The sequence below is a fragment of the Boleophthalmus pectinirostris genome, unplaced genomic scaffold (genome assembly GCF_026225935.1).
Source record: "Boleophthalmus pectinirostris isolate CB_2022bp ecotype Guang Dong unplaced genomic scaffold, ASM2622593v1 HiC_scaffold_4, whole genome shotgun sequence".
Classification (NCBI taxonomy): domain Eukaryota; kingdom Metazoa; phylum Chordata; class Actinopteri; order Gobiiformes; family Gobiidae; genus Boleophthalmus; species Boleophthalmus pectinirostris.
In genome coordinates this window covers 28968948-28985552 of record NW_026571353.1, presented here as the reverse complement: position 1 = coordinate 28985552, position 16605 = coordinate 28968948, and the positions used below count along the sequence as shown (strand labels likewise).

At 40.4% G+C, this 16605-nt stretch overlaps 1 protein-coding gene across 1 annotated transcript in view; it reads left to right on the top strand.

Annotated features, from left to right (window-relative positions):
* Nucleotides 1-16605, top strand: part of dock8 (dedicator of cytokinesis 8) — a 176461-nt gene that overhangs the window by 41976 nt on the left and 117880 nt on the right. The window contains exon 3 of the mRNA XM_055161427.1: nt 14302-14477. Within this exon, the coding sequence (XP_055017402.1) occupies nt 14302-14477 (176 nt within the window). The remainder of the gene's footprint in view (nt 1-14301; nt 14478-16605) is intronic.

The window sequence follows — 16605 nt, the reverse complement described above, 5'->3', positions numbered from 1 at the left end:
TTTTTTATCCTGGACATGATAGTGCCCATTTAGACAGAGGAACCTAGTCCCCCCATTAAGAGTCTGTCTCAAAACACTTAAAAGACACACTAATTAACTCAATGTCCACTATAAAAGACACAAATGAATGGGCCGAGTCTCTTTCTGGTCTTTGTTATAATGTTGTTTCCTCATCACAAACAGCCCTGTTGTTGTGGTTTTGTTTTATTCACACATGTTTAAAACACAAATCCTGCATATTTAGGCTGTGTTTTTCTCTCCAACGGAAACACTATTCCACTTTGTGATGTCATGTGGTTTCCCAAAGACCGGGTCGCAGCCCTCAGGTGGATCGCAAGAGGGTTTTTTTGGGGTCGCCTTGTTACGACCTTCATGTAGTTTGAAATGTTTGGATGTTAAGATTTGTATAATGTCTAATCTTTTTGTAATTATTTTATTGACTATTTTGTTCCAATATTGTTGGTTCAATCAAATGTTGGAAAGAAAAAGAAATGGTCTACATTTAATGCCCAAATAGGCGACTTATAGATCCTTTTATTGTTGGTTCAATTACTGTTTTCATTGTTTAAAACTTGAGTAATAGAGAGACAAAATCACTCAGCGTCAGCAATAAAATATCCTCATTAATGTTCAATAATGGTCAAATCCACCTTTATTTTGTGATTTACGAATAATGTCTATTGGCTTGGGTTGCGAAGGTTTGTGACTTTTAAAATATGGGTCCCTAGAAATAAGTTTGGGAAACACTGCTCTAGTGTGTTTTTAAACTCCATACACCTGCACTAGAATCATCCACCCTGGAATTAACCATTTCTACTGCATTTTGACCGTTGCAGATGTAGACAGACTAATAAAAAAGGATGACTCAAACATGTGTGAATGAAACAAAACACTTTTCTTTTTTTTTTTTCAATCATGTTAGTGCTGTAGTCATGGCGATCCACCACTTCCTTTGGCCGCTCTGTGCGTTTTCTGTCAAACCCTTTTGCTCAACTGCACATGTGCTGTTCACTTCCTCTCTGCTGAAACACTTGATAGAGGGACTTGTAATTTTACTTCCTGAATTTCTTGTGGTTCATTTTTTGCAACAGCTCACGCAGCTTTGAGCCTGCTTGCACACACTTTGTATCCACGCTGTCAAATAATTATGGTTAGACTTCATTATTATTTTGCAGTTACACCGCTTACCTTCAGTTGGGCCACTTTATTTACTATTAAACAATTCATTAATTTGATTTCACTGCGGTTTAAGTTGTGAAAAAGTCTCTGGGCGTCAGATGTTGCATAGGTTCCTATATCCGGACTGCGCCATTTTGTCTACTTCCTTTTTAGTGCAGTTGTGAACAGGGTAAGTGAACAATTTCTCTTTAGACTACGCTAAGCTGTTGGCATAAAGACGTTTGTAATTTAACATGCATCAATGGGATGTTATGCACAGGTGTCTGAAACAATTAAAAATAGTGTTGGTTTGTTTATAAAAATGTTTAAAGTGGAAGTTATCAATGCAAGTTTGGGAATTTCGCATAATTTTGCAGTTTTTTGTTTAAGTTTGCAATGCAGATTTGGTCCAGTCTATGTAAGAATGTCAGGATTATTCAGTTAAATGATAAATGTTGTAAGAATTAAGAAATGCGTGACCATTTTAAATGCACTAAAGTCATTTTTTTCAATTGAATCTGCAATCCAAATAAGTAAATGCGAATTATAATTGCTTTTAACAGACTTTTTATGTCATACAAACATTACTTTTTCATTCAGAAAGTTTAATGATTAGATTCTTAATGCTGGTCATACCTAGAGGAATTGTAATCGAGTAGGTTAGACTACCTTATTTGGCATCATGTCTGTCAGTATTTCTTTTACTTTAATTATTTATAATTTCAGAAGTTGTTGTTGTTATATTGTATTGTCTGAGCCATATGTCCAAGTGTTTTTTCCCTTTTGTAGGTTTAAATATTAGACAATTTGAATTAAAGTGAATGTTTTGTGGTTAGGGTGTGTTAAATAACTAAAATGTTTTTAAAAGTTTCTGCACAAGATAACCCTAATGAAAAAAAAAAAAAACAACAACAAAAAAACTGTAATGTGACGTCCTTAGTCTGATAAGAGACAATACAAAACCAGTTTGTTTACATTGCCGGTGTAATGAAATTGTGGTGCTGGACACGTTTGCAGCGACATACCATTGATACTTCTGCAGTGACGTCACGCTGGGGGTGCTCTACATGTTTGTGTGTGGCGGAATGTTCATCAGTTACCACGGTGAAGCAATGCACATGTTAGCAGATGTTTTTAGATTGTCAGAAAACTCAAGAAAACATACAAAATGGATTCAGATAACATATTTTCAGGAGCCTGTGATCAATACGAGCCTTCATGGTCATGTTTAGATGTTTGGTTTTCAGCAAAAAGTGAGAGTGGCTAACTGAATATCTAAGTGTAATGCTTTTTGAGAGGGGCTTGTTTAACACAAATCTGCTCACCTGTTGTAGTTCCAACTAAGGCTGCGTTCAGACTGCAGCCTGAAGTGACCCAAATCAGATTTTTTCAACCCTATGCCACCTGTATCTGATCTTTTAATGACAGTCTGAATGACACAGATCAGTTTTTTTCAAATGCGACCTAGGCCACTTGGATATGTGCTCCTAAAACTGATACATATCTGATTTTTTGACATGCGACATCAGTCTGAACGGCCAGGTTGCATTCATCCCACCTACACGTCAGGCTCGGAGTTTAGTCAATGGAGGGAATGCGAGGTTAGGGAGTTTATTAATATTTGGGGGGATCGCTGTATTTAAGCCTAATTGGAGGGGTCGTATCGGAACTGGGTGGTTTCTGAAATGATTGCCAAAGAAATGGTCAAGTGTGGCTACAGGCAGTCCTGGCTCCAATGTCAGTGAAAAATAAAGAGCCTGTGAGCCAAAGAACTGGACTGGAGTTTGGGAGACAAGCCCATTGTTTAGGCAACTTCCGTAAACGCTGAGTACGATCGCTGTGGGACGTCGTCGTGTCCTCCAATGCAGATGCAGGACACTTTTGGGGCGTTTAAACTTTAAAGTTCACACTGGAGATCACATACAAGTCGCATTTAATTGGAAATGTGCACAACCTCGCAAAAAAATCGGATTTTACAAAAAATCTGAATTGAGCATTAAGCCCTGCAGTCTGAACGAAGCCTAAATCAGCTCTTTCTGATCAGATTATCTTAAAATAAAGCTTACATTAAAGTCTAACAAAGCCTCAGACAGAGCAGAGCCTACAGTTTGCGTCACTCTCCCAGGGAATGTTTATGACATCTGCTGCGACGTATCAATAGTCGTGTTCTTGGTCCTTTCATGGTTCCACAGAGAAGCAGACGTGCGACAGAAGCATGCATAGATTAACATACATTAGCTTTAGTTTGCATCTCCATTCAATGAAAACACGACTCGGTGATTGTTTGAACTCACAGACCACATGCATATGGATGTAAACACTGATGTAGAATTATCACAAGTTTAGGGAGTGTTGTAGTCAAGGTCTCTGGTCGAGACAGAGACAAAACTGAGACTTTTAAAAGTGGAAACCGAGCCTTTTAAAGACTGAGCCTTTTAAAGACTGAGACTTTTAAAGAGACTTTTAAAGACCGAGACAAGACTCAAGACAGAGACAAGACCAAGACCATAGCCCATCGAGATCAAATCGAGACCATCTTTGTCATTTTCCACATTTATTTGTATTTTACAGTTATTTTGGTACATATATATAAATGTTTTTATAAATCTATCTCCATTTTGTCACTCGTCAAATGTCAGACTTTGAGACTGAGACGAGACCGAGTCCAAACGCGGTCGAGTTTGAGACGAGGCCGATTCCAGACGCGGTCGAGTTTGAGACGAGGCCGAGTCCAGACGCGGTCGAGTTTGAGACGAGGCCGAGTCCAGTCGTGGTCGAGTTTGAGACGAGACTGAGTCCAATCGCGGTCAAGTTTGAGATGAGGCCGAGTCCAAACGAGGTCGAGTTTGAGACGAGGCCGAGTCCAGACGTGGTCGAGTTTGAGACGAGGTCGAGTTTGAGACGAGGCCGAGTCCAGACGTGGTCGAGTTTGAGTGACGAGGCGAGTCCAGAGTGGTCGAGTTTGAGACGAGTCAACGGTCGAGTTTGAGACGACGAGTCCAAACGAGGTCGAGTTTGAGACGAGGCCGAGTCCAAACGTGGTCGAGTTTGAGACGAGGCCGAGTCCAAACGAGGTCGAGTTTGAGACGAGGCCGAGTCCAAACGAGGTCTCGAGTTTGAGACGAGGCCGAGTCCAAACGTGGTCGAGTTTGAGACGAGGCCGAGTCCAAACGCGGTCGAGTTTGAGACGAGGCCGATTCCAGACGCGGTCGAGTTTGAGACGAGGCCGATTTCCAGACGCGGTCGAGTTTGAGACGAGGCCGAGTCCAAACGAGGTCGAGTTTGAGACGAGGCCGAGTCCAAACGTCGAGTTTGAGACGAGGCCGAGTCCAAACGAGGTCGAGTTTGAGACGAGGCCGAGTCCAAACGCGGTCGAGTTGAGACGAGGCCGAGTCCAAACGAGTTTGAGACGAGGCCGAGTCCAAACGCGGTCGAGTTTTGAGACGAGGCCGAGTCCAAACGCGGTCGAGTTTGAGACGAGGCCGAGTCCAAACGAGGTCGAGTTTGAGACGAGGCCGAGTCCAAACGAGGCGGTCGAGTTTTGAGACGAGGCCAAGTCCAGAACGGGTCGAGTTTGAGACGAGGCCGAGTCCAGACGCGGTCGAGTTTGAGACGAGGCCGAGTCCAGTCGCGGTCGAGTTTGAGACGAGATTGAGTCCAGACGTGGTCGAGTTTGAGACGAGGCGATCGAGTTTTGAGACGAGGCGAGTCCAGACGTTCGAGTTTGAGACGTCGAGTTTGAGACGAGGCCGAGTCCAACGTGGTCGAGTTTGAGACGAGGCCGAGTCCAAACGAGTCGAGTTTGAGACGAGCCGAGTCCAAACGTGGTCGAGTTTGAGACGAGGCCGAGTCCAAACGAGGTCGAGTTTGAGACGAGGCCGAGTCCAAACGGGTCGAGTTTGAGACGAGGCCGAGTCCAAACGAGGTCGAGTTTGAGACGAGGCCGAGTCCAAACGCGCGAGTTGAGACGAGGGCCGAGTCCAAACGCGAGTCGAGTTTGAGACGAGGCCGAGTCCAAACGCGGTCGAGTTTGAGACGAGGCCGAGTCCAGACGCGGTCGAGTTTGAGACGAGGCCGAGTCCAAACGCGGTCGAGTTTGAGACGAGGCCGATTCCAGAGCGGTCGAGTTTGAGACGAGGCCGAGTCCAAACGCGGTCGAGTTTGAGACGAGCCGAGTCCAAACGAGGTCGAGTTTGAGACGAGGCCGAGTCCAAACGAGTCGAGTTTGAGACGAGGCCGAGTCCAAACGCGGTCGAGTTTGAGACGAGGCCGATTCCAGACGCGGTCGAGTTTGAGACGAGGCCGATTCCAGACGCGGTCGAGTTTGAGACGAGGCCGAGTCCAAACGCGGTCGAGTTTGAGACGAGGCCGAGTCCAGTCGCGGTCGAGTTTTGAGACGAGGCCGAGTCCAAACGCGGTCGAGTTGAGACGAGGCCGAGTCCAGACGCGGTCGAGTTTGAGACGAGGCCGAGTCCAGTCGTGTCGAGTTTGAGACGAGATTGAGTCCAAACGAGTCGAGTTTGAGACGAGGCCGAGTCCAAACGCGGTCGAGTTTGAGACGAGGCCGAGTCCAAACGCGGTCGAGTTTGAGACGAGGCCGAGTCCAAACGCGGTCGAGTTTGAGACGAGGCCGAGTCCAGTCGTGGTCGAGTTTGAGACGAGATTGAGTCCAAACGAGGTCGAGTTTGAGACGAGGCCGAGTCCAAACGCGGTCGAGTTTGAGACGAGGCCGAGTCCAAACGCGGTCGAGTTTGAGACGAGGCCGAGTCCAAACGCGGTCGAGTTTGAGACGAGGCCGAGTCCAGTCGTGGTCGAGTTTGAGACGAGATTGAGTCCAAACGAGGTCGAGTTTGAGACGAGGCCGAGTCCAAACGAGGTCGAGTTTGAGACGAGGCCGAGTCCAAACGAGGTCGAGTTTGAGACGAGGCCGAGTCCAAACGTGGTTGAGTCCAAGACGAGACCAAGTCCAAACATGATTGGGTCCAAGACGAGACCAAGACCGTAAAAAAAAATTGAGACCAAGACCGGTCTAAAGTAGTAAGACACTAAGTTTTGGCAACTCTGTATATCGACTATAAATGAAAGGAAATACTAAAACAAAAACTTCAGAGTCAGGAAGCTGGAATCCATGAAAAAAGGAGGTGGAACACAGAGTTTTCCATTTGAGAGAAGAACTCAGACTAAATGTGCCGGGTTTGTGTGTTAAAGGCCCCATATTGCGTAATATTGACTCTTGTGAACTTTTAGCCATGTTAGAATGCTGTTAACTCATCAAAAACATATCCGGAGTTGTGTTTTGTTTCATTCGCACATGTTTAAGTAATTTCTTATTATTGGCTCTATTCACACTTACGTCACAGACCAGGAAGACGTTTGGAAAGACTCGAGTACAAGTTCCCAGGCCCAGTTTTCTTCATCCACATGTCACTGTAGCGTTTTATTATGTTCGCCTAATCAACAATTACAACTATACATCAGTTTTAATCATTTCACCACTGACGCACGACTCTGAGCCCACTGGGTACATGTGATTAGAAGAGATGAGGGCGCCAAATTCAAGATGACTCCAAACAGCACATATGTATGCAGTCTTCATTTTACCGCTGATCACATTTACTTCAGTGGGTTTGATCACAGTCGGTCGGCGAGCCCAGTGTCGGGAACTACACTGGAAGTTGTAATCTCATCTTTCCAAACCCGGTGTCTCCAACCTGTAGCTCGGGATCTTCCAGTAGCTCCCTGCCCCCTTCCAAGTAGCTCGCCAAGGGATTTCTGAATTACACGTATTGTCCTGAATAAGTAAAATTTGATTAAATAAATGCCTATTACCATTGTACATGTATTACTTTGTACACTAAGTGGATAATGGTTTATGTTTTATAGGCATTTAACTGTACTTCATCTAAGGCTCACTTTGGCTCTTATATATACAAATTTCTTGTGACTTCTAAAACTAGTAGTAGCTCTCTGGCATTTTTGTTTTGTAAAGTAACTCACCGGAGGAAAAAGGTTGGAGACCCCTTTTCCAAAACAATTCCAATATCGTGCTATCGTATCATCAAAACTCTCACTATAATATCGTGGGTTGTCACAATATATTGACAGATATCAGTGCAGACAACATGAAGAGATATGTTTTTTACTTGAATTCTTGGGATTACGAAGGAAATAATTCACACCAAAATCTTGTCAAGGTATTTTAAATGCAAAAAAGTGTCCTGTCTTCAATTATATCAGCCTCTCGAAAATATGACAGTAAATATCGTAACATGAGATGCATATTGTGATAATATCATCCCGAGAGATTTGGATATCGTTACATCTAGGGGTGTGCAAAAATATTGAAATATCGATATATCGTATCGCTTAATGTGATGATACAGTATCGATATCGTGGGCTGCTGTATCGATATATCACCAAGAGTACTTTTTGGTATATTTTACTAAATTATTTTGTTACAGTGCTACAGTTTTGTTGCTTGTTTAGAGGAAGGAAACTTTTTTTATGCGACACATTTGACATTTTCACTGTTTTGATGAATAAAATGTTTGTGTTTCATATGAACTTTACACAAAAATTGGTTTAACAAAGACTTTTAGTGTCACAGACATGATTTAGTCTTTATTTTTAGAGAACTGTATTGAATGGATTTGAAATATATCATATTGAATCGAAAGCTCACTGTATCGAGATATGTGTCTTATCGTGGCCCATGTATCGAGGTATGTATCGTATCGGCAACTTCATAATGATACCCAGCCCTAGTTACATCCCTACTGTCTACACATCCAAAGCTCAAAATACTTTTTTCCAACAGCTGCCATTTACCATTAGTTCAGTAGAGATTGGCAATTCTAGGACTGAAATCATCCAAGAGATTCAGTGATGGTGTATGGAGTTTAAAAACACAGTGGAGCACTTCCTGTATTACCACATCACATCACAAGGTGGAACAGAGTGGCTTCCGTTTCAGAGAAGCCTCAATATGCAGGATTTGTGAGTTAAACATGTGTGAATGAAACAAAAACGCAACTCCGGGTCTGTTTGTGACGAGAAAACAACATTATATAACAGATCAAAAAAATCGCGTGATACCGGCGCTTTAAAAACCTTCATCGTAAGAGGGCAGGAAACAATAAAAACACTATCTTCATCAGTAATGCTCCGGCCCTCGTCTTCAGTGTAGAAAAAAGGCTGGCTGTGTGTCATTTTGTCTGCACTTACAAATATGTAGAGCGAATAATGAAATACTGTCTGGGCCCAGTTTGCAGTGACGTCATTGCCAACAAATTATGCTAGCAGTGATATTTTTGTGCAAAACCGAGAATATATTCCCCAGGGAGGGCAGATGTGTAAAGACATGTCTGAACGGAGAGGAATTTGTTGTGTTCACGAGTGGCTGTGACTAATCCTGTCATTGAAGTCGTGTGTAACCTTTAGTTTGTATTATTAATCCGCAGTACAAAAGAATTACATTTGTGATTTATTGTATGTCACTGAACAACGGTGTGCTTGTTGTAGCCTATATCGAAAATCTGCCAATAATGCATTTTTCAGGATTATTTTGTTATTGAATTGCTAAAAGTCTAATGCTGAGTTGACAATTTTCAAAGACAGTTTAAATAGAAATGCATGTCTAGTCCAAACTTTGATTTAAAGGTCTTAAACTAAGCACCATTCCTGCTTTTGAAAACGCTTTGGGCCCCTTGTACACTATAAATAATCTAGACCAATAATGTAACTTGCATAGAATTTGGAAAAGAAGTAAAAGTAATTCTGACTTTTGTAGTATTAAAATTACTAAAATGCTAAAAGTAAGCTAAAAGCAAGTAGCCTGATTCATCAACCGGATTCATTTTGTGGAAACTGTCTGACCTCACAGCATTAGGATTCGTTTGCTTGACGGTCGACAGGTACTTTTTTTTTATTTAATCAATTGCTGCTATTTGGTTGTGACGTTAATGGGCTAACTGGTATATTAAGCTGTTCCCAAATCCCATAGGAAGAAGGGCAATAACATCTTTCCCCTTGATAAAATTCACCAAACATTCTCTTTGTTCTGGCTTAAAATCCAACGTTGCCAACACAGAATGTATGGCTTCATCTACATCCATCTCGACCACTTTGTTTACTGTTGACAGGTGCTTGAGTTTAGGCGTCATGGCTTCAACGCTCTTCGCTGATTGGCCGGCACGTAGTCTACAACTTCTGGGGTTCTTGCAAACCATCTAGTGTATTCCGATTCCTGATCTAGTCGCTGGAGAGAAATGAAACTGAGTGGATGCACTAGGTGGCGCCAACCTGGCTAAAAAGCAATAGCCGCTATCTTCAAAGTTGAGATGCATCATTGGTTTATGCAATCTGAGACCTGAAAGATCATGAGTCTTTTGAAGATATGGATTTTAAAAACATGGAGGAACGCAGGATTTCCGGGGCATGTTTTTCCTATATCTTATCCTTTTTTATGACTTGTATGTGTCTTTACCTTTTAATCTGCCCTTTTTGCAGCCCTTTTTAACCTTTTGTTTAAATAACACACATGCATAATTGACTTTTGAGCTTTTAACCGTGTTAGAATATTGTTCCCTCATTAAAAACAAACCCGGACATGTAGTTCACATCATTCACTGTGGTTACATTAATCTTCTGTACAAGGTCCTGAGCTTCTGAGCTTCACCAAACACAGATAGAAGTCTCTTAATCATCTCCAGACTGATTTTATTTATTTATTTATTTATTTGATTGGGACAAACATGATACAACATGAATGTAAACATACTGGATTATAACCCATGGCTAATTTCCGACTGTGGTCCCAAAGGGCTGGGGTCACTGTGGTCCAAACAATACATTACTGAACACTCCATTCATTGCATTTCATTTTAAGCCTTTCTGTTGTCAAATTGCACTCATTACTGTTGCATAATAAAACATAAATATTTGAAGAGTTTGCGTTTATTTGCAAAACCAGATAAGTGCCATTTGAAAAAGTCAATACCTGTAGAAGATGTTAACAGAAAAGAAAAATGAATGGCAATTTTTCAAAACGGAGATATCTTTTTTGCTTTTAGACTCTTCAATTCGTTCGTGAAATTATAGACAGTATTCTTGATATTCTAACTTTACATATTTCCATAGCAACAATACATTTTTCCACCTCTAACCTCTAAGTGGGTGGACCATATTTAGTTCACCTGCTCTTTGAAAGCACATTTTCATTTTGCCCCTCCACTGTCCATCTGTGAGTGAGATCAGACTGGCCCGCCTCCCTGTTTGCTGTCACAGAAACACCTGGCCTACTCTGTTCCTCTTTATATCTCGAGATGTTATCGCCTCTTTATTTTCCCTGAGCAAACTCCATTCAGCCGCCCTGGCAGCGGCACGGCTCTGGTCATGTGACACGTTTGAAAAGGACACGTGTGAAAAATCGAACTGTTTGTACTGTTCATGAAAGCAGCCGTCTTTTGAAGCGCAGAGGCTCTGGGGAAGGGGGGGATAAAAATAGACTGTGCCTGGTGTCTAACACAAAGCAGATTTTAACATTTATTTAAAGCCACAATATGTAACTTTTTAGCCTCAGAACGGATACTTTGCAGCATTCCCTGGAGGTGTGATGCTAACTGGAGGCTCTGATCTGTCTGAAGTTTGTTACTCAAGTTAGACTTCATCTGAGCTTTGTTTTTTGTTTTTTTAATAATAATAATAATAATATATCGTACACTGAAACAGCACGTCAACTACAGTCCCCTTTCTCCTTTTCCAAAAATAAAGAAAGTCACTGTACATGTATAACAACAATTGTCAAGCTTGAACAAAAAATGCTTGGTAATAATAAGAAAACAAGAAAAAAATATATTCATAAATAAAAATACAATGGTTTCATCAGGTCAAACTCAGTTAAAATCTGATTTAAATTGGGCAACAAACACTCTCCAAGTTTTCCAATAATTGTCAAATTTGTCAAAGTCAGGTCTCATAAAATGAAAATAAAATGTCAGTTTTTCCATTACGTAAATAGTTTGGACAACATTCATCCAATCCTCAAGGCAAGGAACTTTATCACTAAGCCATCTTCTTGTGATACACTTCTTTCCAGCAGCCAGTAGTGTATTATAAATCTATTTTTTCTTACAGTGTCTCAAAATTGTGTGGTAAAGTAAAGACAACTTTTTCAATACTGCTCCTAAAATCTGTGCTTGTTTTAACACAATCTGAGCCAAAAGATTTGACTTAGTGGGAACTACAACAGGTGATCTGGACCATGACCATGCTCGTATCATGTTGTTTAAATCCATTTTGTATTTTTCTTGAGTTTTCAGATGATCTCAAATCTTTTTGGTAGGGTTTGCTATTGTGTGCTTTGTGTTACCACGGTAGCTGATGAATATTCGACCACAGGCGTACATGCAAAACATGCCCAGTGGGTTGTCACTGCAAAGTATCAGTAGACCAAATTAAAAGCTTGTTTTTCTTGTTTTTTCTTCTTTTTTTTCATTTTGGTTTGTTGGTTTGGTTTTTATGGCACTGAAAAACTTGGATAACCATTTGTCGTGAGTGGGCTTGCTTCTCCACAAACCTGACTATTATTTGACCATGGAAATGTTTCACTTGGTGGAAACCGTCTGACCTCGCAGCATTAGGATTCGTTTGCTCGATGGTACGCGGGTACTTTTTTTATTTAACCAATCACTGCTCTTTGGTCGTGATGTATGTAATACGCCAAATCCCATAGGAAGAAGGGCAATAACGTCTTTCCCCTTGATAAAAATCACCAAACATTCTCTTTGTTACGACTTTATATCCTCGATCTTGGGAATCGTTGCCAACACAGAAGGTATGTCTTCGTCTACATCCATCTCTATGGCTTTGTTTATAGTTGTGCTGTACCACAAAAGGGACCAGACAGACGCTTGAATTTGTCTTCACAGCTCTTCGCTGATTGGCCGATGCGCGGTCTACAATTTCCGGGGTTCTTGTAAACCGTCTAGTGTTTTCCGATTTCTGACCTAGTCACTGGAGAGAAATTAAATTGAGCGGAGGCACTGGGTGGCGCTAGTCTGGTTAGTAATATTCCACAGTGTGACATAAAATCTCTCTATTTCCATGGTGAATGTTCTGAAGTCTGAATTTAATTTTCAATTTCCATGGAAAGGTGCAGGTTACAGCCAGAAAGTTCCACACTGTACCTTAGACGTAGGGACAGAGGGTTGGAGCAGTGATGGCGAACAGTCCCCCAAGATACAGTCCTTTGATTTGTCAGTGGGAGTGAGGAGGTTTGAATGGGCTGATCGGAGGAGGCGGGAGGGGCGGTGCAGCTGGACAAGGTCTGTGAGGATCTTGAAGTTTATGCGCTGTTGGATAGAGAGCTAGTGTGTACTTGGATTATCTTGTTTTAATGTTTTTGTGTCAGAGCAGTTTTAGTATTAGCGTTCTCTGTACCAATATATCACACTTGAAAATTAAAGCCATTGTGACAGGCTTAAATGTGTTATGAATTCATTTGTTGCTTGGCAGGTATGGGCCATTAGAAAATACAGGATTAAACTTGCTGGTCACACCCCCTCCTTTGTTTATGTCTGTGGCTAGTGTAAACCCATGAGTCAGGTTAACTTTGGTATAGAAAAACCACAAAATACTATCAGTGTGACTTTAGCATAAGACAGAGTTTCTTTAATGGTGGTGCATGTACATAAGGTTTTGTTTTATTTAGAGACACTTTATTATTATTTAGAACTATTTATTTTGTTTCTTGAAAAGCCAAATGTTGCGTTAGGTGGTGGTTGGTGAGAAGGAGAAGTTGTACAGTTGTTATGAAACACGATCCTGACCTATTTCATGCTTCTCTATAATGCATTTATTTATCGTACATCAATTTTCGTGTGGACGGATGAACCAGCATTCCAATACAGCCGAGGAATCCTGGAAAACATTTAAGGGGACATGCTGTGCAAAATCCACAGAACCTTTAACCATGGTTTTATAATGGTGTTTCCTTTGGTTGTATTTTGATAGACTGATGCATGTTTTAGCATTTGAGGGTGGAGTGTTCTGAAAATGTCTGTTTTCACCTACTCCGCCCATAGGTCTGTATTTACTTCAGACTCCAGCTCATACATGTAGGGTTATAGTGAAATGTAACTATGAGGATATGTACTTTATTTGCTGCAGAAAATGGCAATTCCGTGGTTGAAATCATCATCGTAATCAGTGATTCTAGTGAAAGTGTAGGGAGTCAGAGGTCGGGACTTGGACTCGAGTCAGACTTGAGTCACTATTTTTAGGACTTGAGACTTGGCTTGATAAAATGGACTAAGACTTGGGACTCGACTTGGACTTTAAGGTCAAAGACTTGGGATTTGACTCGGACTGGAAACATATGACTTGAAAAGACTTGAAGCAAGTCGAGAATTCTTTCTGTTCTGACCGTAATAATTCACACTAAGATCTTGTCAAGACATTTAAACAGGAAAAATTTAACTAAATTAATTTCTACAACTCTTATATACTCTATAAATACTCATATCTAAATACACTATGATTTTTTTTTTTTAAAGTATAATAATTTATCTTAAAAATCATATAAATTGCAAAAATCTAAGCTATATTTGGTACTTTTGTTTAAACACTTGAAATGACTTGAAGCTCAAAGCAGACGACTTGGACTTGATTTGGACTTATAAGCCAGTGACTCGAGACTTGATTTGGACTTGCCTGTCTTTGACTTGGGACTTGACTCTGACTTGAGGTGAAAGGCTTGAGACTTACTTGAGACTTGCAATTACCACATGACATCACAAGGTGGAACAGAATGTTTTCTTTTTGAGAGAAGAACTCAGTCTAAATCTACAGGGCTTGTGTGTTAAACATGTGTGAATGAAACAAAACACAGCTCAGAGTATGTTTTTGATGAAGAAACAACAGTATAACATAAAATAGATCTGAAAATAGTGTCATATGGGCCCTTTAAGATTTTAATAGGCCAATATAACAGTTTACAGTGAATAAAATGTAATATAATGATTTACATATGCTATAGTTTCATATAAATACCCCCCAAAAAATCAGTCTCAAACCATCTGCACATCTGTACATTCTTAGATTTTTCCTGATTTGTAACTGGTTTCTTTTCGATGCTCCTTCAGCCGCAGTCGTACGAGGCGGTGGACCCCTTGGATCTGGAGGACTTCCTGATGTCTCAGTTATACAGCACAGACTCGGGCCTGATGCAGGAGCTCGGAGACTTCCCCAATGACGACCTCAGCGTGGAGAAGGTGGAGAGGGAGTGCCGAACCGTCCGCCACTCTGTCCCCGAGGATGGGTGGGTATATGGGGCTATTTACTACTTCCAAAACAACAAGGAAGATTTGTTTATTTTAAGAGATTCTTTTTTCAGATTAAGTTTTAGTTCTTTTTCATACTTGACCATTTCGACTACTTACTAGCAGTCTTCCTTAGAGTGGTCAAGTGATGTTACAGTGATGTTGCGGTGACGTGTCCGGTCGGCTGATTTAAACAGGTTTTGGCGCTGTGTTCCTACCAGTGGAGGCAGGACAGCGCCATCTGCAGTCTGACTTCTTCAGGACTAGGGCTGGGTATCAGTCAGAAGCTGGCGATACGATACATACCTCGATACAGTGAGCTTTCGATTTGATACGATTCGATACGATATATTTCAAATTGATTCAATACAGTTCAATAAAATATAAAGGCTATGTCACGGTTGTGATACTAAAAGTCTTTCTTAAACCACTTTTTGTACAAAGTTCATATGAAACACACCCATTTTAATCATTAAAACAGTGAATATGTTAAATCTGTTGCATAAACGCATTTTTTTTCTCTGAACAAGTAACAAAACTGTAATGCTGTAACAAAATAATTTAGTAAAATTAGTGCTGTCAGGCGATTAAAAAAATTGAGAGAGTAATTAATTATGATCTGTAATTAATTAATCTAATTAATCTCTTTTTAATCTCACCTAAAAATTGCTGAGAAAAGCCTTCAACTTGAGGTATTTTCATTTAAATTCATTATTACATTATTATTATTACATATAAACCATGAACACTCTAGAGCCACATCAGCTCGTTTGAAATTATAATGTGTTTAATGCTGATTTGCACAAGTCTCACAGAAACGAAACTTAAAAACCGCATGGCTCATTTGCATAAACTAAGTGAGAAAAAAAAAAAAATGCTCTTGTGTCGCTGATGCAGTTCAGCTTCTGTGGGACTGAAGGACACGACTCAGTGGAATATGAGTGTTCTTTCTGTGACAGAGTGTTGAAGGTGACGGTGAGTCTGTTCTGTGTTTGTGTCGTGATGTTTTCAGAGATCAGACGTGTGCAGGTTTATCGCAGATGCGGCGAGAACGAGAAAGAAAATCACAATTGTTTGCGGAAGCGATGTGTTATTGTCCCTACAACACATAAAAAAAAAGATTTTATAATAAGGCAACTCACGTACAGAAACAGTTAAAGATTAAAAATTAACGATTAAAAAACATAACGCGCTAAATAATTAATGCAATTAACACCCCTAAGTAAAATATATAAAAAAATACTCTTGGTGATATATCGATACAGCAGCCCACAATATTGATACTGTATCGTCACATTAAGCGATGCAGTATATTGATATTTCAATATTTTTGCACAGCCTTGTTCAGGACAGTATCCCAGAATCCCTCATGTGACCACGTTGAGAAAAACCACTAGTGAGCAGTCGAAACTGTCGGGTATCAAAACTAAACACAACTAAACCTACAGCTAAACCTTGGTCTGAAAAAAAGAATTGAATAAATTAATGATTGAAGACCAAATGACTCTTGTTGGACTATCAGAGTTTCGTATTTGAGGTGGGAAATACTAATCACTGAAAGGTCTGGAAAAGGCAAAACATCATGTCAAATATTTGAATCTGATTGGTCAAAGTTTCACAACAGCAGAAAACAAGCTGTGAAAAATCAAACTTTACTTAAATCCAGCTGAGAGAAAAGCACAAAGCCCTTCCCTCGGCATGTTTTTCAGCAATAAAATAGTCTGTATTTACACTACTGCAAGCTGTACGTCTGTCGGCGTTGCCATGTTTGATTTGGTTGAGTGGATTTGTGATCATTTCTAAAAAAAATACCATCTGATTACTGTGACTGGAATGACAAAAATGTACATAAAACACAACTAGCAGTTTTGATATTGTATGCCTATGACCTACATTAGTGCAGGTGCTAAGGTAGATAGTACATAATACGAGAAAATTAAGTATTAAATAATAAAATTTAAAACAAGATCTATCCATTTAATTCCAGCCTCGGATAAGAAGAAGAAAATGGATGGATCTTGTTTTAAATTGTATTATTATTCTTTTCTTTTTAATCTAAACTAAATAGATTTGCTCCCTTCTTATAATAAAGATAGTGGATTATGCCAACAACTTTAGATTTATGAT